The 23,489-nt window shown below is 61.6% G+C and overlaps 2 protein-coding genes across 2 annotated transcripts; one reads left to right on the plus strand and one right to left on the minus strand.

The window, feature by feature from the left end:
* Nucleotides 1-799: 799 nt before the first annotated feature.
* CCDC102A (coiled-coil domain containing 102A) lies at nucleotides 800-7,803 on the minus strand. Its single transcript, XM_075039412.1, has 9 exons — nucleotides 7,728-7,803; nucleotides 5,427-6,018; nucleotides 3,924-4,126; nucleotides 3,700-3,808; nucleotides 3,329-3,445; nucleotides 3,032-3,241; nucleotides 2,593-2,763; nucleotides 2,398-2,501; nucleotides 800-1,333 (listed from the first exon to the last, which is right to left on the minus strand). Exons 2-9 carry the CDS (start codon nucleotides 5,958-5,960, stop codon nucleotides 1,207-1,209), a joined length of 1,575 nt encoding a protein of 524 aa, XP_074895513.1. The 5' UTR covers nucleotides 5,961-6,018; nucleotides 7,728-7,803; the 3' UTR covers nucleotides 800-1,206.
* Nucleotides 7,804-12,955: 5,152 nt separating this feature from the next.
* ADGRG5 (adhesion G protein-coupled receptor G5) lies at nucleotides 12,956-18,577 on the plus strand. The gene is made up of 14 exons (XM_075039323.1): nucleotides 12,956-13,066; nucleotides 13,558-13,689; nucleotides 13,937-14,015; nucleotides 14,112-14,214; nucleotides 14,321-14,454; nucleotides 15,425-15,546; nucleotides 15,679-15,795; nucleotides 15,964-16,006; nucleotides 16,170-16,276; nucleotides 16,620-16,738; nucleotides 16,905-17,170; nucleotides 17,265-17,364; nucleotides 17,811-18,073; nucleotides 18,214-18,577. The coding sequence occupies exons 1-14, from the start codon at nucleotides 12,956-12,958 to the stop codon at nucleotides 18,339-18,341; spliced, it is 1,824 nt and encodes a 607-aa protein (XP_074895424.1). The 3' UTR covers nucleotides 18,342-18,577.
* The last annotated feature ends 4,912 nt before the right edge of the window (nucleotides 18,578-23,489 follow it).

Here is a 23,489-nt window from a genome sequence, read left to right on the forward strand (position 1 = left end):
GCCACCTTGGAAAGGTTTCCTGCGTGCACATCGTTAGGCTTCAGAGTGAACGCCCCGTGGTGACTGACGGGTGGCGGCAGCTTCTCACCGAGCCGCTGCCCCTAGGCGCAGGCAGATGTCTCCTCATCCCCGTCCCTCCCATCCGTGCCCCCCAAAACTCTGCATTTCAGGCCCCCCACCGAAACCGCCTGCAGGCACCTCCACCCCCGCAGCCTCATTTGTTGGGCCATAAAAAAATGAATAATCGCTGGAAATAAAAAGACATTAAAAAAACCCCTGTGAGCAGCAAAGAGCCATGCTTTCAGCCAATCAATTAAAAGGCAGAGCGAGGGGATGAGCTCACTGAAATATTAATTTTTAATAAGGTTGTGTCTGAGTTCCTCCAAAGCCCCACGAGGCCCTGCTCTGGGGGGGGCTAGGCTGCAGGGGCCTGGGCTGGGGCAGTCAGCACCCATGGGTGAGCACCCCTGCACCCATGGGAGAGCACCCCTGCACCCATGGGAGAGCGACCACCTCTGCCTGCCCGCCGCAGCCCTGCAGATGTGGGCACCTCTATGGCCATGAGCATTATCAGCCGCCCCGCAACCCCCGCTTCTTGCTTCACAGGCACAGGGATGGGCTTTACACATGAGCTGGGCTTGTCCCCAAGCATGGGGGCAGCGATGGCAGCGGGGTGACACCAGCAGCCACACATCCAGCCCCACTGACGGAAAAACGCCATTTCTGCCCCATGCTGTCCCCTCCTGTCTCCTCCATCCTCACTCCTGCGTGGGAAAAGACCAACAGCCCAAGCCACCACCAGAGCCCGGGCCCCTCTGGGCTCTGTATTTATGATAAAAAAAATCATATACAAATACATACATATATATAATATATATATAAAAAAGTGGGCAGGAGAGCGTGGCCAGCTGCAGGGCTCGATGCCCCTTTCTACCCTGCACTTCCTCCTCCTGGGCTGCTCAGCGATGCTGGCTTTGGTGGCCACATCCGTGTCCCAGGAGATGCGAGTGGCCAAAGGGCATCAGATACTGTCTGAGAGGCAGCGGGCTTGGAGCATCCCTGGGTAAATTCCTCCCTGCCGCTCCGTGCCTCAGTTTCCCCATCTATAGGAGGGTCACCGCATGGCCAGGCCCCACGGCGACAGGCACTTGTGGGCAGAGGATCACCATGGGACATCCCCGTGGTGGTGGCACCTGGCCCTGGTCTCTAGGGCACCTGGATCTGCAGGTCCTCATCCTCGTCAGGGTCACTGGTGCCGTCCCCGGCGTCATCGGGGCCGAAGCGGGTGCTGCGCATCTTCCCAAAAAGCGGGGTGCTCTGCTGCCGCCGCAGCCTGCCAAGAGAGAGCTGCTGGGGTGGGGGGCGGCGGGGTGCAGCCCTGGGGGGACGCCGAAGCCGAGCCCATCCCCCTGCACCCCTACAGCATGACCGCACCTCAGTGGGACCCCATTGCTGCGGCTCCCACTAAGCTCTGGGTGCAGGATCAGCCTCCCAGCCTGGGGCCAACCCTCCAGCGTGGGGTCGGGGAGCCCTGGATGATGCTCGGCACAAGTGGGGCACCAGCCAAAACCCTCCAGCACTGGACACCTCCCCGCTGGGCATCTCGGACTCAGCCGACAGTGCAGAGCAGGGAGGAGTCATCCCCCTAAAACAGGAATCCCTCCAAACTACCCAAGAGTCCCCATTCCCGGGAACCTGTGGTGGTTTTAGCTCCTCACATGCCTTTGCATGAAAATTCATCAACAAAAATTTATGATGCAAATTTGAAATCAAAAGGCCCAGGACCTGGTCAGATCTGACCAGTTTGCTGTGTTTTACTGGAAGGCATGAATTATTTAAGGACGAGCGCACGGGGAGGCTGGAGGGGGGGTGAAGATGAAGCCTCCATTATTCCTCCATGATTTAATGAAGATGTCCCAATAAAATAAAGGAATATTATAAACACAACCCCCTCAGCGCCTCCCAGAGATGCGGCATCGATCCCTCACGGCCATCTCAGCTCTTTAAGGCTGGAGAGGCGAAGCGAGGCAGGGAAAGTTTTTAAGGGTAATAAAACCCACCTCCTGCCTCCCCAAACCAGTGTGGGATGCTCGAAGCCTGCCCTGGCCCTGGGTACCGGCAGGTGAAACCCCAAGCGGCATGAAACTAGGCTGTACTGGTCGCTGGGCAGTCTTATGCTGGTTTAACTGGGAGGTAAATGCCATCCAGTTTGCAGTGGGGTGAAGGCTGCTCCAAGGATGGTTGCACACCCTCCAAGGTTGTTGAAGGCACTTTGGCCACACAGCCCAGGGCTCAACCAGGGAGATGCCGGTTGAGGGAAGGTGGCAAGGAGAACGTCATCCCACCCATGGGCCCTTGATGGTCCCCACCGTGGTCCCCCCCCAGTCTCCTACTCACCTGGACTGCAGATGCTCCAGCTGCACCTGGAAGCTCTCGCTCTGCTCCGTCTGCTCATCCAGTGACCGCTGCAGCTTCCGTGTCTGGTTGTGGGCCTCGTCCAGCTGCAGCATGGGATGGGATGGGGCTGTTGGCAGCCGCGGAGGGAGTGGAGCTGCCCACCCCTGTCCCCACCACCGGCGCGAGCTTCCTCACCTCGTCCTCAGCTTGGGCCAGCTCCTTCTTCAGCTCCTCCACCCTCAGGCGCAGCTTCTTCACCTCACCCTCGTGCTGCTCCACACGGCGGTTGGCATGGGCCAGCTCGGCCATCTTCTCCTGGTACTGCTTCTTCAGCTTGGTGTGGATGTGCTTCAGGTCAGCCAGCTCCTGAGGTGGGCACGGGGTGGGGGGCTGAGCAGGTGAGAGCCACCCCCACTGCCAGGTGCCCCCTTCTCCCACTCCAGGTACCTCTCCCACCACCCCACACCATGATAGAGGGGCTGATGGAGCAAGGATGGGGTCACTACCACCCCTTAGATGAAGGGTGGTGGCAGAGCTGGGGCTTGAGGAGGTCCTGGGGAATGCTGAGCCACTGCTGAAGTGACAAAGTCACCCAGGGAGGGAGTGGTGGGGAACAAGACCACCCCCATGGCACCTTGTTTTTCTCGAAGAGCTCAGCCTGAATGGTTTTGAGGTCGGTGTCCAGGGCGCTGGCCGTCTGGCGCCGCTTGCGAGCCAGCACCTCCTCCAGGTCCTCGATCTGTGCCCGCAGCTTCTTGTTCTCCCGCTCCAGGTTGAGCTTCTCCGTCTCCAGCCGCTCCCGCCGGCCCCACTCGGCTGCGTTCTCTGCCTGCAGCCGTTCCATCTAGGACAGGGACATGGGGTGGCTGGGGGGCAGTGGGGACACCCCTCACCACTCCCTTCGCCCCCCTGCACTGGGGTTTGGCCTCACCTCCGCGCGCAGCTCCGCCAGCTTCTTGTCCATGCTGGAGCGAGCGCCCAGCTCGTCCTCCAGGTCCTCAGAGATGCGCCCCAGCTCATCCTGGTGGATCTCCTTTAGGATGTTGAGCTGTAGGGGGGGGACAGCACCCAAGGTGGGCAGGGTGCACCCACCTTGCGCCACCTGAGCCCTGCCTGCACCCATCCACCCAACCTCTGCAGACAGACCAACTGGCTCAATAGCTCTAATTAAGACTCTTAATGAGCACTCTGGAGTCAGGGAGGTGGCTGTGGGTCACCATGTCCAACCATGAGGAGATGCCACCTGCCGGGGGACAGGCCACCCTCCCGGGGGCACCCCTGGTCCCCAGGCACCTCACTCACCTGCTTCATCACCTCCTGCTTGTTCTTGTTGAGCTCCTCATACTTGATCTTCCACTGGCTGAGCTCGCCCTCCAGCTTCTCGATGCTCTTGCTGAGCGCCAGCTTGTCCCTGGGGAGAGGCAACGCTGGTGACAGCCGGCAGGACTCCATGGGATGTCCCATCCCAGTGGGGACCGGGCTGGGCTCAGCCGGCACCCTGCAAGGATGACACCCTGAGCACTCACTCCCGCTCCTTGAGCAGCACTTTTTGGCACTCATCCAGCCTCAGCTTCAGGGCGGTGACTTTGGTGGCATCCTCCTCCATGACACTGACATCCTCCCAGAGCAGGCGGCTCCGTTCCTGGCGGGCGAAGGAGGCCCGGGGGCCCCGCTGCTCCCAATTCTCATCCTGCTTGCTCGTCAAGATGTTTTCCATCAGCTCCAGCTCCTGCGGCGCCGTGGGTGGCCCGGAACAGGGGACAGGGAGTCACCAGTGGGTGAGGAGGCAGCCCTGGCTTCCCACCCCCTAGAGCACCCAGCCTTCACCCCATAACCAAGAACATCCCTCCAGCCAAACCCAGCAGCATCCCTCCCTCCGGTCCCCAAGGACCCCCTGAGGCTGATGGAGAGGGACCCGTCCTCCCAGGGGAGCTCCCATACACCACCATGCTCTGCTGCCAGTTCCCTGCCTCGCTAGAAATTTGGGATAATTCTGATTTATTACACTGACCTCGCCGCAACCGCAACGTGGGCAATCTTCTACCAGGCTCCACGAGTGCGTGGTAAATGAGCTGCAGGGGTTTTCTGGGGAGGGGACGTCCCCGGGGACTAAGTGGGGAGCTGGCCGGGGATGCTCAGATTAGCCTCAGATTTGCTGCTCGGCAGCCGTGCCGTCAGGTAGACCAAACCAACACGGCGCGGCACCCCGAGCGGTGACTTCTGCATCGCAACAGAGCCGATGGCAGCAGAGAGGGGATGGCTGGAGCAGATGGGAGCATCCCTGGGATGGCTCTGGTGTCCCCTCCTTCCTCCTGCTCCTCCTCCTCCTCCCTTCAGCACAGACCTCTGCCAGAAGCCCGTATGGCCACCCTGGCATTCGAGCCATTGCTGGGAGATGCCACCGGCACTGCCAAAGCCACCGTCCCCTGTACCGGCACACCGACTTTTGCCTAGTGCTTCTAAAGGGAAAGCCCCAAGAAAGGGACCAGAGCCAGTGCCGAGGTGATCTTGCTGCATGGGGCTATGGGGGTCCTGCACCCCACCCACGACACTGCTCTGGGAGGGGTCTGACCCCCCTCAATGCTGTTTCAAGAGGGGTCTGACCCCATGACACTGCTCTGAGACGGGTCTGACCCCCGCACGCTGCTCCAAAATGTCTGACCCGCAAGGCTGCTTCAAGAGGGGCCCATCCCACCCCACCCGCTGCTCTGAGGGGTCTGAGCCCAAAATCTGGCTCCGAGAGGGGTCTGACCGCATGACACTGCTCTGAGAGGGCCCTGAGCCCCCTGTGCTGCTCTGAGGGAGTCTGACCCCCCCACGCTAACCCAAGAGGCGTCTGACCCCCCTGTACTGCTCTGAGAGGGGCCTGTCCCCCCCGTGCTGCTCCGAGGGGTCTGGCCCCCCACGCTGCCCACCTTGGTGGGGCAGGGAGTGACCCCATGGGCACCCGCAGGCAGTGATGGCTTGGGGAGACCCCCACGGCACCCCGCCAGCCCTGCTCGCCCCAACCAGCCCCCCCGCCCCCCCACCTTGGCTTTCTGTGGCGCCTCGGCCCCCACATCCCGCACAGGCTCATGCTCGGGGTCGGCCTCTCCCTCCGCCCCGTCGACGTTGGGTGGGCTGCCGGTGCCGGGCCGGCCATGAAGCCGTGCCGGCGGGCGGGTGGGCGGCAGGCGCTCCTCCGGCCGGTCGCGGTCGCGGCGCAGGCCGGCCAACTCCTTGGTGAGGGCTTCCAGGCGATGCCGCAGCTGCCGCACCTCCTCGCGGGCCCGGTTGCGTTCGGCCCGCACCTTGCTCCATTTCTCCCGCCAGTTGGCCGTGCAGTCCGACCACCATCGCATCGTCTTCTCCATCTGGGCCGCCCGCGCCCGCGCCTCCTCCAGCTCCCGCAGCCGCAGCTCCTCCCGCCCTTCCCAGTCCCCTTCCAGCAGTGCCGGTGGGGGGCCAGGCGAGGGCGTCCCACTGGGGGGGGACGGGGAGGGTTCGGGGGCCAGCAGGGCCAGCAGCGAGCCCCCCGGCAGCGGCGGGGAGCCGGCCAGGCGCGAGGCCCCGCTTTGGCTCATGGCGGGTCTCCCCTAGGGCATGGCCGTCACCGTCGGGGCGGCGTCTCCGCCTGGGGACCTGCGGGAGACAGGAGGGGTCAGGGGGGCCCCTGGGGGGCTGCAGGAGGGGGCTGGAGGGAAGGGGGGGCCACGGCGCCTGGTTTTGGGGGGAGCGGCACACTGAGCAACGAGGTCCCCGGCATGGATCCCGGTCAGGTCCCCGGTGAGGACTCCAGCAAGGTCCCCGGCGATGGCCCCGGCAGGGTCCCCAGCGAGGACCGCAGCCCACCGCCCAGCCGCTGGCACCATGTCCCAGCTTGGCGCTGCAGCAGGCACCAGCCTGGCCCCGGGCACCTCTGCCAGCCCACCAGAGGCATCAACGTCTACATGTCATCTGGATGATGTCATCCACATGAGGTCATCAGGATGACATCATCTGCAGGCCTCCAAGACCATCCCCGGTGCTGTGGTGGGGGGACCCGGCTGCACCCTGGCGGCTCCAGTGAGGGTTAAAGCCTGGATCCGGTGCCAGCGAGGCAGGAACAGCTCCGGAAGACCAAACCAGCCACGGCGGCAGGATGCGTGCCGAGGCGGCCAGACGCGCTCTCCGGTGATGCCGCAACAAAGGGCCGGCGCTGACCTCCTACAGCCCAGCGCGGATCTCGCATCCCGGCTGAGCCAGGCGGGTAAACCGCCCCAGGAAACCTTAATGGGAGGCTGCTGCGCACCCTAATGGGATAAGTACAGAGCCCGGCCGCGGGCAGCCCGCAGCCTCCCGGCAGGTTTTCGGGGGGATGGTGCAGCCCAGACCCACCGCCAAATCTGGCCGGGCTGTGCGAGCCGGTGCCGGAACAGCGGAAGCATCGGGCGATGGCAATTATGTGCTTTGCATGGGGGAAAAAATTAATTTCTCTGATGGTATTTGCTGATACGAAACGGTGAAGTTTTGGTAAAACTCGGAAGCAAGCCCTGGCCTGCGCTCTCCTGCTGCCCGCACGGGCTGCTGCCCCGGGGAGGAAATCCAGGTCCCGGTGGGATCCGGCACCGGCAGACCCCCAGCTCCTGTGTAATGCCCACGGCAGCACCGGCACCCGTGCGATGCCCACGGGAGCACAGACGGAGCACGGGCACCCGTGCAACACCCGCGGCAGCACGGGCACCCGTGCAATGCCCGTGGCAGCACCGCCGCCCCTGCAGTGCTCACAGGAGCACCGGCCCCCGTGCAACACCCACGGGAGTACACGTGGAGCACCGGCCCCCGTGCAACACCCACGGGGTGCATGCCTGGATCACGGGCACCCCTGGAACACCCACGAAGAGCACGCGTGGAGCACCGGCCCCCGTGCAGGACCCGCGGGAGCGCGCCTGGAGCGCGCTCCCCCCCCCTCCGGGCTCCGGCGCGCGGCCCCCGCCGGCCGTCCCGGACTCCCGGCGGGGGCGGAACCGCCCGCCCCCCGTGCCTCCCCATTGGTCGCGGGCGCTGCCACTCCGCCTCCGGCGGTGACGCGCCCCGGCCCGCGGGAGCCGCCGCATTCCTCCGCGCCCGCCCCGCCCCGCCCCGTCCCGTCCCGTCCCGGTACGGCCGGTACCGCCCGGCCCGGCTCGGCCCCGTACCGCCCGGCTCGGCTCGGTACCGCCCGGCCCGCCCTGCTCCGCCCCGTCCTGGCGCGCCACCCCCCACCCCCCCAACCCCGGCCAAAGTTTCCCGCAAGTTTCCCGTCGCGCCGGTGCCGCCGGTGCCGCGTCCCGCCCGCCCGCCCGCCGGCCCGGCCCGCCCCGCTCCCTCACCGGTAGCGGCGCGGCGGCGGTACGGGCAGCCCGCGCGGGCCGGGGCGCTGCCGGCGGAGTCTCCTCCTCCTCCCCCTCCTCCCCCTCCTCCTCCTCCTCCTCCCCCCGCCGCTCCCGCCCCCCGCCCGCGCCCCGGGGGGGTGGGGTGGGGGGGCCGGTCCCGCTGCCGGAGCCCAGCCCGTGGCCGCGGTTGCGTGTCCTGCCTGTGCGGCGGGGAGGAGTTTGCCCGTCTGCTTGTGCTTGCACGCGTGGGGTTTCCCAGCGGTTATGCTCGGGGGAGGTTTTACACGGGTGTTTGCACGTGGGAGGCCGTGCCCAGCGATGCACGTGGCGTGTTGCGCGTGGGTGCGCGATGACATGCTTGCACGCGCGTGCAGGCGGGTGTTTGCCCACGGGGGAGCTTGCTCGTGGGTGTCTCTGCAGGCGTTTTTAGGTGCAGGCGGGTGGCACGCAAGCGTCTGCGCCAAGGAGCGCGTGCACAGCGATGCCTGCGCACAGACGTGTTGCAAGCGTTTGCACAGGCTGTACACAGGCATGCTTGCGCACAAGCGTGTTGCACACAAGCGTTTGCGTGCGAGAGGTTGCACGCTGCTGGTTGCACGAGGTTGTCGTCGCTCATGGGTGCTTGCAGACATGCACAGGAGCGTGCTTGCTCGTGAGAGTTTGCACACGAGTGTGGTGCATAGAGGGGCTTGCACAGGCGCGTGCTCACACGTGGGCACGCTCACACACATTTGCATGAGTATTTGCACGCAGGCGTGCCAGCGCACAAGTGTGATGCACATGGGGCTGCAGCTGCCAGACTGCAGCTTGGCCCCGGCTTCCTTCCAGCCTGGGCCTCTTCGGGGTTTGAGTGCTCCTGGAGCCACCAGTGCCATGGCTGCGGTGGAGGGGGGGGCTGGTGTCTGCTGCTGGAGCAGGCCTGACCCTTCTTCCCTGTGGCTCTGGCTGCTCCCACAGGATTGGCATCGCTCTGCTCCACATCCATGACTCGGAGGCTGAGGCTTGGGATGGGACCCAGGGGGGATGGGACATCCCCACCCAAGGGTCCCCATGGGTGAGCAGGTCCTGGACGGCCACACAGCACTGCCCACCACATCACCGCACGTCCCAATGCTGGCTCCGTCCTGCTCCCGACTAAGCAGCAAAGCCCCAAACCACCATTTTCCCCTGGTATTTTTCCCTTTGCTGGGTGCTTTTCAGCCAAAAAAAAAGGGGAAATACAAGTGGCTGAAAGGATTTGTGTCGCACAGGACGGGGAAATGATGCCATGGGACACCGACTCACTTTTCTCCCCCAGCATCAAGCAAAGCAGGGAAAAATAAATCAAATCAAAGCAAAACTGCAAATGCCTGTGCATGTTCTCTGCAAGCCCGGTATTTTTCCACTGGAAACGACCCCAAAAAGCTGGAGGCGGGGGATGCTTTGCTCTCCCACGCCCCTATCCCTGCATTTTGCGCCAGGGAAGCCCAAACCAGCAGCTTTGCTTGGAGCCGGTAAAGCGATTTTGCAGGCGGTTTGGCCAGAGCTGCTGGTGCGTGCCGGCGGGTTGGGGTTTTAACCCGCTCCCAGCACTAAAATCAGGCTTTGAAAACCAGCAGTTTTTTCCAAGTGTGTCTTTACTGTTTGCTTGGTTGTGAACATCTCGGTGACACCGGCATGTTCAAGGACACGTTGCCAGCAGCCTGGGATCTATGGGTTTTGCCCCTGCAAAAATCAAACCTCCTTGGCCCAGGGCATGTCACCTAAGGACGTAGACAGTGACCCATCTCTGTGGTCCGTGAACCATCCTCCTGGCACCTTTCTCCTCCAGCTCTGGGTTTCCAGCCTGGCCCAGGGTGCCTGGCTGTGCCCAAAGGGCTCCCGTCTTCGGGGCAGGTCAGATGGAGGCAGATGGTTGCCCTGTGCCATGAACTGAGACCTGGAGACTGCTGCATGAGTGGCTGCAGGTGCTGGGCAAGCACAGAGTGGCATCGCTGCCCTGTGGTGGGAACCAGTGTGGCTGAGCTGTCCCCACGCCTCTGCATGTGGCCATGTCCCTGCAGTTGGACCCAGCAGCCCCTGGAGCACAAGGTGAAGCCTTTTGGGGAAAACCTAACTGTTTGGGGGAAAAAAAAGACGACCTTTTTTCTTTCGGCTGGGCCAGCTGGCATAACTGAGGACCTGTGCCGTCGTGGCTGGGGGTGGCGCAGAGGATGCCAGTTCTGTCCTGGCAGTAGCATCAAACTGTAGTATCAGAGAATCAGAATATCTTGAGTTGGAAAGGACTCATAGGGATCAGCAAGTCCAACCTCCTGCTCCTTGCAGGACTACCTAAAACTAAACCATATGACCAAGAGTGTCATCCAGACGCTCCTTGAACTCTGACAGGCTTGGTGCCGTGACCGCTTCCCTGGGGAGCCTGTTCCAGGGACCGACCACTGTCTTGGTGAAGAACCTTTTCCTAATGTCCAACCTGAACTTCCCATGGTGCAGCTTCATTCCGTTTCCTCGTGTCCTGTCGCTGGTCACCAGAGAGAGGAGATCAGCATCTCCCCTGCCGCTGCCCTCCTTGAGGAAATTGTAGACTGCAATGAGGTCACCCCTCAGCCTTCTCTTCTCCAAGCTGAACAAGGCAAGTGGCCTCAGCCGATCCTCATAAGTCTTGCCCTCAAGGCCTTTCACAATCTTGGCTGCCCTCCTATGGACACACTCTCGTAGTTTGATGTCCTTCTGATATTGAGGCACCCAAAACTGCACACAGTCCTTGATGTGGGGCTGCATCAGTGTGGTGTCGAGTGGGACAGTCACCTCCCTCAACCGACTAGCCATGCTGTGCTGGACGCATGCCGGGCCACGGTTGGCCCTTTTGGCTGCCAGGGCACACTGTTGACTCCTATTCAACTTGCCGTCAACCCAAACCCCCAGATCTCTTTCCGTGGGGCTGCTCTCCAGCCTCTCGTCCCCCAATTTGTACATATAACCAGGATTACCCCGTCCCAGGTAGAGAATCCAGCACTTGCTCTTCTTAAATGTCATATGGTTGGTGATTGCCCAGCTCTCTAGTCTATGCTGATCTCTCTGTAAGGCCTCTCTACCCTCGAGGGAGTCCACACCTCCTCCTAATTTAGTATCGTTGGCAAACTTACTTAATGTACATTCAATTCCTGCATCCAGATCATTTACAAAAACACTAAAGGGCACCGGCCCTAAAATTGAGCCCTGGGGAACGCCACTGTGACTGGCTGCCAGCCTGATGATGTGACCCCGTTTACTCTAAGTCTTTGAGCCTGACCTGTCAGCCAATTGCTCACCCAACATGTGATGGACTGTCTGCTGGACAGTTTGTCCAGAAGGATACCGTGAGAGACAGTATCAAAAGCTTTGCTAAAATCCAAACCCACCACATCTACAGGCTTCCTTTGGTCAACGTGATGGGTGACCTTGTGTTTTGGGTTTGTGTGGCGGGGTTTTTTGGCAGCAGGGAGGGGCCGCAGGGGTGGCTCCTGTGAGAAGGTGCTCGAAGCTTCCCCGGCTCCAAGTCGGACCCACCTCTGGCAAAGGCCGAGCCCATGAGCGACGGCGGTAGCGCCTCTGGGAGAACATATTTAAGAAGGGGAACCTGCAGTGAGTGAGGGGATTGGAATGTGAGAGAAACCCCCCTGCAGATACCGAGGTCAGTGAAGAAGGAGGGGAGGAGGTGTGCCAGAGGAGGGGATGCCCCTGCAGCCAGTGGTGAGACAGCAGGCTGTCCCCCCCAGGCCATGGAGGTGAGCAGGGGAGCAGATGCCCACCCACAGCCTGTGGAGGACCCCACACCAGAGCCAGCGGATGCCCCCAAAGATGGCCATGACTCTGTGGCAAAGCCCGTGCTGGAGCAGTCTGTGCCTGAAGGACTGCAGCCCATGGAAAGGACCCATGCCAGAGAAGTTCGTGAAGAACCGCAGCCTGTGGGAAGGACTCACATTGGAGAAGTTCATGGATGACTGTCTCCCGTGGGAGGGACCCCACAGTGGAGCAGGGGAAGAGTGAGGAGTCCTCCCCCTGAGGAGGAAGGAGCTGCAGAGACAACGTGTGACAAACTGACCACAACCCCCATTCCCTGATCCCCTGCGCTGCTGGGGAGGGTAGGAAGAGAATCTGGGAGTGAAGCTGTGCCCGTGAAGAAGGGAGGGGTGAGGGGAAGGTGGTTTAAGATTTGGGTTTACTTCTCATTATCCTGTTTTGATTTGATTGGTAGTAAATTAAATTGATTTTGTTTCTTCCCCAAGTTGGGCCTGTCTTGCCCATGACCATAGTGGTGAGAGATCCCTCCCTGTCCTTGTCTCAATCCACGAGCCTTTCTTCATATTTTCTCTTCATCCCACCAGGGCCAGGATGGGAGGAGTGAACGAGTGACTGTGTGGTGCTTTGTTACCGGATGGGTTTAAACCACGACACCTTGTCATAAAAGGAAATTAAGTTGGCTAAGCACGACTTTCCCCTCGTGAACCTGTGTTGGCTATGACCAATGACTGCATTGTCTCTCAAGTGTTTTTCAATAACTCCCAGAATAACCACCTCCATCATTTTACCAGGCACTGAAGTGAGACTGACAGGCCTATAATGACCAGGGTCTTCCTTCTTACCCTTCTTGAAAATTGGGACAACATTTGCCAGCTTCAAGTTGACTGGGGCCTCTCCAGACTCCCAGGACCATTGAAAAATAATGCAGAGAGGTCCCACGGTGACATCGGCCAGCTCTTTCAGTACCCTGGGATGAACCCTTCTGCCTTCTGCCCTGCTGGACTGACTTCCTACACTTACCAAACTGCACCATCGCGATGCTCCTGCCCCAGTGGCACCGCCGTGGTGCCAGTGCTGCCGCAGCAGCTGGCCAGGCTCCTCAGCACAGGAGAACGGGGGTTGCTGGTGAGCCGGTGGTGAGGAGGAGCACATTAGGGGCAGAAGGTTAATTATATCAACTTGTCTTTGGGCCACGCCGAATCGCAGCCGTCTGCTGTGGCCTTGCAGTTTGGCAGTGCTGGGAGTGCTCGCCCTGGTCCCTTACCAGGCTGTGAAAAAGAGTAAGCAAAAGGAAATGTAAAAGCTCTCTTGATTTAATCTGCGCATCTGCATACGAACACTTCCTTTTCGGCTGCCGCAACTGCTGCACAGGCAGAGCTAGAGCAGCCGACCCCACCGTGGTGCTGCTGACGCCAAGAGCTGCCCCGTGCCCAAGGTAGGGGCTTTGCCAGAGCAAGGTGGGGATGTGGGGGGCTGGCACAGTGCTGGGGGCTCACCGGGTCACCAAGCTGCTCCCCACGAAGGCAAAATCCACCCAAAGTGACACCAGCACCCTGCCATTTCTGGAGGGCGCAGTAAGGGAATGATGCCGTCTCCAGCTCAGCAGCAGCGGGGATGGCATTTGGCATTACCGGGCTGTGCTGGATGGCAGGGGAGGTCAGGCCAAGCACCTGCATCGGGCACCCTGGGGATCCGAGGGTTACGCTGGTGAGAAGTAAGAGGGTTATTTACTGGAAAACATCCTAAAGGGGACGTGGTGGCTGTCCCTCGCTGGGGGTCAGAGGGCAGCCTGTGCAGGCAGCTGCCCAACATGCTGCCCACTGCGCTGCTGCTCCTGCCCCGGGAGGCTCCAGCTGTGCTGGCCACCACCAGCCTCAGCACCTCGAGGCATCTGTGCTGTGAGCAGCACTGGGCGCGGTGTTGCAATGGATGCAAATCTTGCAGCCAGCTGCCTTCCCCCCACCCTGCACCGGAGACGCTTCCTCCTTCCCAGCTCAGTGCTGGGCCACTGCCAGCAAGCTGCGGCACCACGGTAGAGCATGCCGGTGACCCTTCTGGCTTGCAGGTTGCTTGCCGGGCATTTGCAGCTGCGGGCTGGGATGGCAGCGAGGTCCGAGTCCCTGTTGGAGGGGGAGAAGGCAAGAAGCCTTGCCCCCTGCAGTTTTACCACCTTGATGGTAAAATGGACGCAAAGGGCGTCTTGCACCCCGGTCGCTGCGGTGCGACTCCTCCTCCTCACCCTGCCACCAGCACAGCTGCTTGGTGCTTCCAGGGTGGGGCTTTGCCACTGCGATGGCTTTGGTGGGGCTTGGCCGCTGGGGATGGGGGGGAAGCTGCCAGGACCTCATCTTTGACCTGCGGCCGGTGTGTGGGAAAGGGCCAAGGTCCGGGGGACGTGGGTGGGGGCTCTAGAGAGCTGCCCAGGTCCTCGGTGCCTTTTGCAGGAGAGGAGCATGGCGATGCCCAGCCCGCTGCTCATTGTCCTCGTCCTCTGCCTTGCCACCTGTCTCCTGCGGGCTCAAAGTAGGGACATCTCCCATCCCGGCATTGGGCTGGGTGCTTTTGGGGCTCTCTGGGCTGGGTTGAGATGGGGAGCAGGGCAGGGTGCCGCATACCAAGGCTCAGGTCCTGAAATGGCTCCATCGGATCTGAAGAGCAACATGGACAGCCTGGAGAAGGAGCTGCAGCAGGGCTGCAGCAGTGCCCGTCATGCCAGGGAGAAGTGAGTGCTGGCATCTGCCCTGCTGTCCCCCAGACCCTTCACATTCCCGTAGACCCACAGGGGCCAGATCCTGCTGCACCCTGACCTGAACACCCTCCCTGTGAAGGTTAAACCAGCTGGAGGAGCAGCTGGCCCACCAGGAGAAATACAACTTCACGGGTGCCATGATCGAGACCTACGTGTTCAAGTTCATAACTGAGCACTTCAGAGGCTTAAACCTCAGCAGCAGGATGGTTAGTCGTGTGTCCCCCTGCACTGCTGGGGCTATTCCCAGGGGATGCCTGTACCCTCCTGGCCCTCCACCTCCAGTGGGAGGTACCGGGGGATGCTGGGGTGGCTGACGCTTGCCCACACTGGGTTTCCATCATCCTCCAAGGATGCTTTATGCCAGCAAAGCCTCCCGAGATGTGGCTCTGCCAGGGTGTTGCAGGCAGCCATGGCTGCAGATCCCCAGCACCATCACTGTGATAAATCCAGGGGCTTCTAAAGCCGGGGGGGGGGGGGTGTTTCTGCAGCTGAGAGCCAGGGTTTCCATCCTGAAGCTTTTCTGATTTACGAAAAGGAAAGCCGTGGCCTGCACCTCCCTGCGGTGGCGAGGGAGATGGAAACTGCCACGGGGAGCGCACAGGGTGACTTCCCCGTCCTGGTGCAAGGGGGCTGCAAGGTGTCACCGCAGCACTTCCCCAGGCCGTGGGGCTGCCCTGCTGGGGAATTCCGACTGCTCCGGCCAAAGGTCCCTTCCTGCAGGACAAGGTAGGTTTTGCAGACAGGGGTGCCTGCCTGCCAGCTGGGACCCCCCACTCGGGACCTGGGAGCAGAGACCATCTGAGGGAGCCCACCAAGGTGTGAAATCCCACTGGGAAAGCATGCTGGTGCGATGCCATCTGCGCCACGCTCGCCCCACGGTGGGGCCGGCAGGACAGGCGTGCCCACCCATGGGTGATGGACCCCCCACCTGTGGCTTCCTGTGTGCTACAGGCTGGGAGGGCTCAAGATGGGAGAGGCTGCCATATCTGCACATCTGCAGGCAGTGCGGCAGAGCTGGAGCTGCCACTGGGGCCGGGGGATGCTGCGGGGCCACGCCGGTAACTGGGGTGGCTGTGCTAGGGGGGGCAGCCAGGGCAGCACCCTGACCCCCTGCCGAGCCAGCCAAGCATGGGGCAGCTGAACCCATCTCTCCCCCGCCCATAGGTGCAGGATGTGAAGCGAGGCGTCGGCGGGAGGCTCAGGCACGCCATGAACTTCCCGGTGGAGCTCATGGAGGGCATCAAGACGCGGGGAGTGGAGCAGAAGCTTGTCTGCATCTACATCCACAGCCCCTGCATCTTCCAGGTGAGCCGCTGGTCTTCGCACAGACCCGCCGAGCATCCTTGGCCAGCAGCACCCCCCCCACTGAGATGCTCGGGGCGGGCGGGATGTCCTGGGGACCCGGGACTCTCCCCGCAGGCACCCCACCTGTTGCAGGATGTCCACAACAACTCCGTGCTGAATGACAATGTGCTGGGAGCCTTCCTGCGGAGCGGGCATGTGGCCGGGCTCAGCCGCCCCGTGGAGATCCAGTTCTGGCACGACATGGTGCTGGTAAGCAGGACTCCACTGCCGGCACGAGCTGGCGGGGGGTCCTCCGCACCAGCATTTCCCCTGGAGTTGGGGAAAGTGTCCCCCTTTGCATTGGGACCAAAAGGTTTCTGGGGTCCCTGGGGAGCAGAGAAGGTCCCCAGCTCTCCCCCTCTGTCCCTTTTCCACCAGGATGCCTCCAATGCCACCTGTGTCTTTTGGCAGCCTGGAGCCAGTAAGTGTGGCCGCGGCCAGGGCAGGGGCAATGCCAGCTCAGTGCCACCCTGAAGGCATTGCCCATCTGCCTCCTGGGCAGCCCTGGCAGGGCTCGACATCCCCTCACTGTCCCCGTCCCCTGGCCGCTGTGCCACCCTCTGATGGCAGCTCTCCGATGGCAGGTGTGGGCAGCCCAGGCAGCTGGAGCAGGGAGGGCTGCGAGACCACGCACAGGGAGGGCACCGTTATCTGCCACTGCAACCACCTCACCTACTTCGCCGTCCTGCTGGTCCATAGCCCCCCTTCCTCCTTCCCTCTTCTTCCTTCTTCCTCCTACCCCATGCTCCTTCTTCCTTCCCTCCTTTCTGCTTCCTCCTTCCTTCCCTCCTTCCATCTTCTTCCATCCTCCTTCCATCTTCCTCCTTTCCCCTTCCCTCCATCCTTCTTCCTCCTCCCTGGAGGTGTGGGTGTAGGTGGATGTGGGGGTACAGGCTGGATGTGGGGGTATGGGGTGTATGGGGAGTGTCCTGCAGGAGAGGGTGGTTTTGCAAGGGGCCCCCAGACTTTCCCAGTGGGTGGGTTCTGCTGTGGGATCTGTCCCGGCTCACCCCCTCCCTCCTTACTCCTAGCAGGTCCCAGCGGGCACCCTGAGCTCAGCCCAGCTGGCATCGCTCACCCACATCAGCACCATCGGCTGCTCCCTCTCTGCTGCCGCCACCCTCTGCACCCTCCTGCTCTGCTGCTTCTCCAGGTAGAGCTGTGCCATGCCGTGCTGTGCGTGCCACGTTGTGCTGTGCCATGCTATACCTTGCCATGCTGTGTCATGATTCACCGTACCGTGCCACACTGTGCCGTGCAGTGCCGTGCCATCCGGTGGGTGCCCACCAGCACCCCGTGCCCTCCACCCTGTCTTGCAGGAGGCAGCTGAGGAACAGCACGACCAAGATCCACATGCACCTCCTGGCCGCGCTGCTCCTGCTCAACTGCAGCTTCCTGCTGAGCACGCCGCTGGCCACCGGCCCCGAGTGGCTCTGCCGGGTCACTGCTGCCCTGCTGCACGCCAGCCTTCTCTGCACCCTGGCATGGATGGCCGCTGAGGCTTTCCACCTCCTTCTCCTCCTTGTCAAGGTCTACAATGTCTACATCCAGCACTACCTCCTCAAGCTCTGCCTCTTCTCTTGGGGTGAGTGGGCATGCACCCAACCCTGCCTGTCCATGCCTGCCTGCAGCACGGCTGCCCCGGCACAGCCCCACACAGCCTGTCCCTGGGCCCACAGGTTTGCCCACACTGGCCGTGGTGGCTGTTTTTGTCTTCAAGAGAGATACGTATGGGTACCACACCATCCATACCACTGAAGGCTACAGCAACGTGACTATGTGAGTGAAGGGGGGCTGCCAGCTTCCCAGGCACCCTGGGCACACTGGGCACCCCATGGACCCTGGTCACCCCCTAGACCCCAGGCACCCCAGGCACAGCATGGACCCCAGGCACAGCATGCACCCTGGGCACAGCATGGACTGCAGGCACAGCACGCACCCCAGGCACAGCATGCACCCTGAACACTCCAGGCACAGCATGCACCCAGGGCACCCTGGCACACCAGACACCCCAGGCAACCCAGGCACATGGGGCTGACCCAGGGCTGGGGCCAGCAGGAGCCAGCCATAGCTCTGCTGGGTGCCACTTTTTGGTGAGCCTGGCTCTGCCAGCTGCCTGCCTCCATCTGGGCACGTGTGGGGGCACCTGCCGCTGTGCCCCTTCCACGCCAAGCTCCTTCTTGGGGATGCTGGCCCTTGTACCCAGGAGAGTCCCCCTCTGCCAGGTGCTGGCTCACCAGCCTTCCAGCCTATTCTGCCACCCTCTGCTATGCCGGCCTCATCCTGCTCTTCAACATGCTGGTGCTGGGGAGGGTGGTAATGATACTGCGGAGTATCCAGCGGCAGAAGGGGCAGGCAAGGAAGGACTGGGCAACGGTGCTGGGGCTCACCTGCCTGCTGGGCACCACCTGGGGCCTGGCCTTCTTCGGCTTCGGCATCTTCCTCGTCCCCCAGCTCTACCTCTTCACCATCCTCAACTCTCTGCAAGGTCGGTGGGGAGCGCCGGGAGGGGGGGATCGGGGGGTGGGCACCCCGTGGCTTGGGAGCAGCGGGGTCCTTGTCACCTTCCTGCTCCTCGCGGGAGCTCAGTACAGCCATGGCAGGGACGGCGTTGCCACCCACCCACAGGTCTCTCTGTCTGCCTCTGGTACATCACCGTGCACCGCCGGAGCAAGCCGGGCTCTGTCAGCAACACCTCCAGATACCCCGACGCCAGGGTGAAGGGCTGCGAGGGGAGCTCGGGAGCTGCTCCTTGAGGACGCGGCATGGTGGTATCCCCCGGGCTCGACAGCCGGTGCTGTGACCCCACGGGTTTCTTCAGGGGAAGCATTTGGGCTGCAAAGCTGGATTTCTGGGTGGTGGGAGCTGCCTGCTGCTGGGGGGCTGTGGCTCGGGGCACCGCGCTGCCCTGGGAACCACGGCTGCACCCGTGCCAGCCCCTCCATTAGTAACCAACACTGACTTCTGCTGCTGAAGGTAGACGCTTCTCATTAAAAGCACCCTTGAATTGCTGATGCAGGTCTCCTCCACCGCTGGAGGAGCGGCACGGATGTGGCTGGGGTCCCGCAGCCGGCCGCTGCCACCCCATCACCCCGACCCCACGGCAGGCAGAGCCGGCAAGGCCGGCAGCCACGCTCTGCCTTGTCGTTAGTGAAGGTCCCACTAGATGGCACGAGGATTTCGAAGATGGTCGCAGCTCTGGACTGCACACAGCAGGCAGAGCCGGCCAGCAGCGGTCTGGGCCTCCGGCCATACCGGTTGGCAGTGCCAGTGAGGAGCCCCCGGACAGCCAGGAAAGGACGTCCGAGCCCCCTTGGGGAGCTGCCGCCTGGCATCTCACAAGGGACAGGCAGAAGTGGGGGGTCTCCAGCTATAACCCCCCAACCCATTTGGTGCTGGCATGGCTGCAGGCTTGCGAGTGTGGCTGTAAGGCTGTGGCACGCCCAACCCCCCCCAACCCTGGGTTTTCACCCACCACAGCACCCTGCCGAAAGCCCTCCTGCTTGCCCCAAAGCCAGCGCGGGGATGGAGGATGCCCGCAGCCCCAGGTCGGCGAGCAAACTGGGCAAGCAGGGCTTCGGCTTGGCATCGGGAGGACGTGCTGGAGTGGAGGAGAGGGTGGGAAGTGAGTAAGTGAACTGGCAGCTCAGCTTACCTCCTGCTCTCACTTAGGAAGGCAGACCCCAAGCAGAGCTCCTCAACATGACCAAGTGCTTTATTGGGGTTTAAGCAGTCCAGCCTGTGGGAAACAAATACTGAGGACAAATTGCAGGGAGTAAAACCATTGGCTGGAGGCAGCGAGTCAGCCCTGAGCCCCTGGTGCATCTCCATACACCGGGCTTAACCCAGAACTGCACCCATGGCTTTGGCATTGCAGGTGCCCGAGATTTTGGAGCTGGGCATTCCGCTCTGCCTGCTGGGATGCAGAGCAGCGTCACAGCACGGTGATGCCAGCAGGGCTACAAATCCACCTGTGGTGGCAGCGGGGTCCCCACCGTCCCCATGCTTGTAGCTTGCAGGGTGTGCCAGTGAGGTGCCATTTGCTGGTGCTGCCCATTTCTGGTCCTGTGGCTGGGGACCGGGCATCACCGGGCAGCCTCATGGGGCGACACGCTGCCCGTCTCTGCCTTCCCACGCCGCTCCGCCGAGCGGCGTTTCTCTTTCTGGCTGCTTCCCCAGGCCTGGTTCTGAGCAGAGAAGGAAGCCACTGGCTATTGTTCTTTGTTCTGCGCACAAAGGGCAGCCAGCGCCGCTGAGTTTCCATCCCTCCCGCCTGCGGCCAGGACAAAAGCCTGTCCTGCCGGGGCTGTGTACCCCAGCCTTCCAGCCCGCCAGGCACCGCGGTGTCCCTGGCTTGCGGGCGCGCTCCCGCCGCGTGGCGATGAGCTGTGCATGTCTCACCACTCCGGCGGCTGACTTCAGCTACTAAATAAGAAGCCTGGAGGTTTGGTGAGGTGCCAAGCGCCCAGCTTGTCCCCCATGAGCCCCACCGTGGGAGAGTTGCATCCCGGCTGTGGCAGCTCCAGCCCCCTGGTTGCTCTTGGGATGCGCTTTCCGTACCCCTTCTCCCCATCTCGAGATTTCGGGGTTTGCGGCATGAGTCACGCCGGCTGCCAGTGCCTGAGTATGCACTGATGCTGGTGCATGAATACACCTTGTTCCGGTATCGAGTGGCACTTGGAAAACAATCCCTTGGTGGTCGCCTCCCAGCAGTGGGAGCACAGCACCCGTGGGGCACAGTGGTCCCTGGGGAGCTGAGCCTTTTGGGGACCAGTGGGACACGGTGGTCCTGGGGGAGTCGAGCCCAGTGCTGGTGACTGGGGGCAGAAGAGGCACTTTTCCCACCCCACCGCACCAGGGCTGGGGTCAAAACACTCCCCTAGGTCCCCTGGGAGCGCAGGGTGGGATCCAACCTCCCACCACCCCCAGTGCCCCACAGCACCGGGGCTGACTTGTCCCAGCCCGAGGGCACCGTAGGCAGGAGAAGGGGGAGCCAGTCCATCTAACCTCTCCAAGGAGAAATAATCCTGTTTACCTTCCCCTGTGCCTTATCGGGCAGGAGGCCGGTGCCGAGCTGCCAGAGGGGGTTGTGCCATCCTTTTTTCCCCAGGAAAGGTGGCTTGGCGTCACTGCGGTGCCTTCAGGCTTAATCCAAGGGGCAAAGCTCTGGAATTATTGCAAATCCTCCAAATCTGGGGGTAACAAGCAGCCAGAGAAGAGACTAAATTCATTTGGGAATGGACCTCGGCTCCATTTTGGGATCTGCCTTTGGGACTTGTCTGCTGGTGAGCAGACGAGCCCGGTTTCTGCACCCCGTGGGAGCATCCTCACCTGGTGCTTGTGCAAATACTCCCAGGGACCACTTTTCCTCCAGATTTCCCTGATATCATTGTGGGATTACTTGCAAAGCCGAGCCTAAACAAATAAATCAGGTTTATTGCTCTCCTTACGGTTGGGTTTTATAGCCCCGGCTATACAGCCCCGGGACCTGGTGAGTCACTGTTATCCTTGCTGCCTGACAGAGAAACCCTGATGTGGGGTGGGGGTGGACCTACCTCCCCATTTGATGTATTTTAGGGAGCAAGGCTGAGGGGGGTGGAACAGCAGCGATTGGGGAGTGGGAACACCCACAGCCGCTCAAGGCAACTGCGGAACTTCCTCAGGCTCCCCTGGGATTGCCATCCTCCAAGGTTCCCAAGGCTGCCCTGGCATCGCTCACCGGAATTGGATGGGGGACCTCCGGGCATCGCCTCCCACCAGCACTCTACTTCTTCATCCTCACCCTCCTCCGCCGCCCACCAGAGCTGGGCTGAGCCCCGCTCACTGTTGCACCTCCCCTGGGAGCACCATGGTCTCCCAAGCTGCTTTTAGGGGGGGGTCTCGGCACCCTCGGCTGGGGCTATCACCGCTTGGCAGCGGGCCTGGCACTCACTGGCTCGCCCTCGGCTTCAGACGGTGCTGAGCCACCTCTGCCCGTACTTGCCTTGCCTTGGCTGGCAGCAGCCTGGCGAGACATGCCCTCACCTGCTGGAGCCTGCCCGTCGCACAGCCGCGCCGCCAAGCTCCCCCGGCACGCTCCCCCTCGCCCGCCGCCAGGGCTTTGAGGAGCTTTTAGGAAGTTTTAGGCCTTTGAGGAGCTTTTAAAGTTTTTAGGAAGTCTTAAAGGGTTTTTAGGAAGTCTTAAAGGGGTTTTTTTGGAGCTTTTAGGGTTTTAGGAACTTTTAGGGCTTTAGGAAATTTTAGGGCATTTAGGAGCTTTTAGGGTTTGTAGGAACTATTAGGGCCTTTACTAACTTTTAGGGCTTTTAGGAACTTTAGCCATATTTAGGAACTTTTTGGGCTTTAGGAGCTCTTAGGGTTTTAGGATCTTCTAGGGCTTTTAGGGTTTTTAGGAGCTTTTAGGGCTTTTAGGTCTTTTAGGAACTTTTAGGGCTTTAAGAGCTTTTAGGAACTTTTAGTGTTTTTAGGAACTTTTAGGGCTTTTAGTGTTTTGAGGAGCTTTGAGGAACTTTTTAGGGGTTTCAGGAACTATTAGGGTTTTCAGGAACTTTTAGGGCTTTGAGGAACTCCCCAGCTTGAGCAATAAACACTTATCAGGCCGAGTGAGTCCCACTGGCCTGAACCCAAGGGCATGTGTCCCTTGCAAGGGACAACACAAGGATTTCCTCCCTCTCCCTGCTCAGCCAGTGTCTTTGAAGACAGCAGCACAGCCCGACGACTTACAGATAATCCCGATAACATCAACAAGTGCAGGCGTCGACCTAAAAATAACGCCTGATAACGTCAAGTGTGGACAAAAGGCTCTTTGTTCCATAAACAGCGGCAAAAACATCCCCTAAAATGTCCTTTCCTCACTGGGATGCGGGGTCCGCACCTGATCCTCTCTTCCAGGAGGGCCTGATGCTGCAGGAGCCGCCACTGGGTTTAGCAGCATTATTCCTGGGAGGCAGATTTATGGCATTTCCCGAAGGAGCCGGTCGGGATGACCCACAGCAGGAGGCTTGGCTCGCCGTGATGCTCCCACAGCTCTGGCTGCTATCAGTGTGTGTTTCTGAGCCGGCCCCGCTCCCCACGGCGTGGGGATGGTTGGGCTTCAAAGGCTGCCGTGTTAGCCACGGTCCGGCCGCGTGAGGCCTCGTGAGCCGCTTCCCATGGGAGCCTCGTCCCGTGGGAGCCTTTTCCCATGGGAGCCAGGGAAATCTGGGGTGTGGAGCTGGAAATTAAACCAAGCTGGGGGGCGATGCGAGCATGCGGGGTGTCCCCCGCTCTGGAGGTCCCAGCACAGCCATGGCACCTCCAGTGCCGCAGCCGCCTTTTATGTCTATTGCCTTCCCTGCCAGAGCGGGAAGGTTGTTTCCACCCTTCCCCCAGCCGAAAGAAGAGTCTTATTCAAGCCTTTGAAAATATCTGCAAGAGCAACTATTTACCCAGGGCACTTCCCGGAGCCCTCCCCGCCTGCCCTCCTCCCTCGGCTCCCGGCAGCCCTGGCTTTCTCCTGCCTGGCTGCTTTTCAGGGCACACAAAGGGCTGGCACGGCAGGATGCAGGCACCACTTTGCAGCAGCTTTGTCCGCTCCTGCAGCGCCCATCGCTGCCACGATTCTTCCAGCCTCAGCTCCCGCCACCGCTGCCATGGCAGGCTGCCCATCTCTGGCCTTGGGATGGGTGGTGGGAGCCATGTGCCCTGGCCGGGGGCGGGGGGGGGTCACATCCAGGCTCCGCAGCCCACATCCCAGCCCACCTCCTCCAGGGATGTGCCATGGTGGGCACAGGGGACCCCTTCCCCAGCTCCCCCCCGGTTCGGCGCCTGGGCTCCTTGCCCTGTTTCTCGCTTCTGTTGTTTCCTGCGGGGAGCAGGACAGAGTTCACGGGGACACTCCGTCCCGGCTGCTTTCCCATTAATTG

The sequence above is a fragment of the Buteo buteo genome, chromosome 11, assembly GCF_964188355.1.
Source record: "Buteo buteo chromosome 11, bButBut1.hap1.1, whole genome shotgun sequence".
Taxonomy (NCBI): domain Eukaryota; kingdom Metazoa; phylum Chordata; class Aves; order Accipitriformes; family Accipitridae; genus Buteo; species Buteo buteo.

What these genes read in the sequence shown, in the direction of transcription:
- CCDC102A (XM_075039412.1), bottom strand. Translation starts at nt 5,960, where the DNA reads ATGAGCCAAAGCGGGGCCTCGCGCCTGGCCGGCTCCCCGCCGCTGCCG. An exon ending in GTGCTGCTCAAGGAGCGGGA is followed by an intron (nt 3,809 to 3,923) that starts GTGAGTGCTCAG and finishes GCCTCTCCCCAG; the next exon opens with GGACAAGCTGGCGCTCAGCA. An exon ending in AGCTCTTCGAGAAAAACAAG is followed by an intron (nt 2,764 to 3,031) that starts GTGCCATGGGGG and finishes TGCCCACCTCAG; the next exon opens with GAGCTGGCTGACCTGAAGCA.
- ADGRG5 (XM_075039323.1), top strand. Translation starts at nt 12,956, where the DNA reads ATGTGGGGGGCTGGCACAGTGCTGGGGGCTCACCGGGTCACCAAGCTG. An exon ending in CAGCAGCAGGATGGTTAGTC is followed by an intron (nt 14,455 to 15,424) that starts GTGTGTCCCCCT and finishes ATGTGAAGCGAG; the next exon opens with GCGTCGGCGGGAGGCTCAGG. An exon ending in CTTTTGGCAGCCTGGAGCCA is followed by an intron (nt 16,007 to 16,169) that starts GTAAGTGTGGCC and finishes CTCCGATGGCAG; the next exon opens with GTGTGGGCAGCCCAGGCAGC.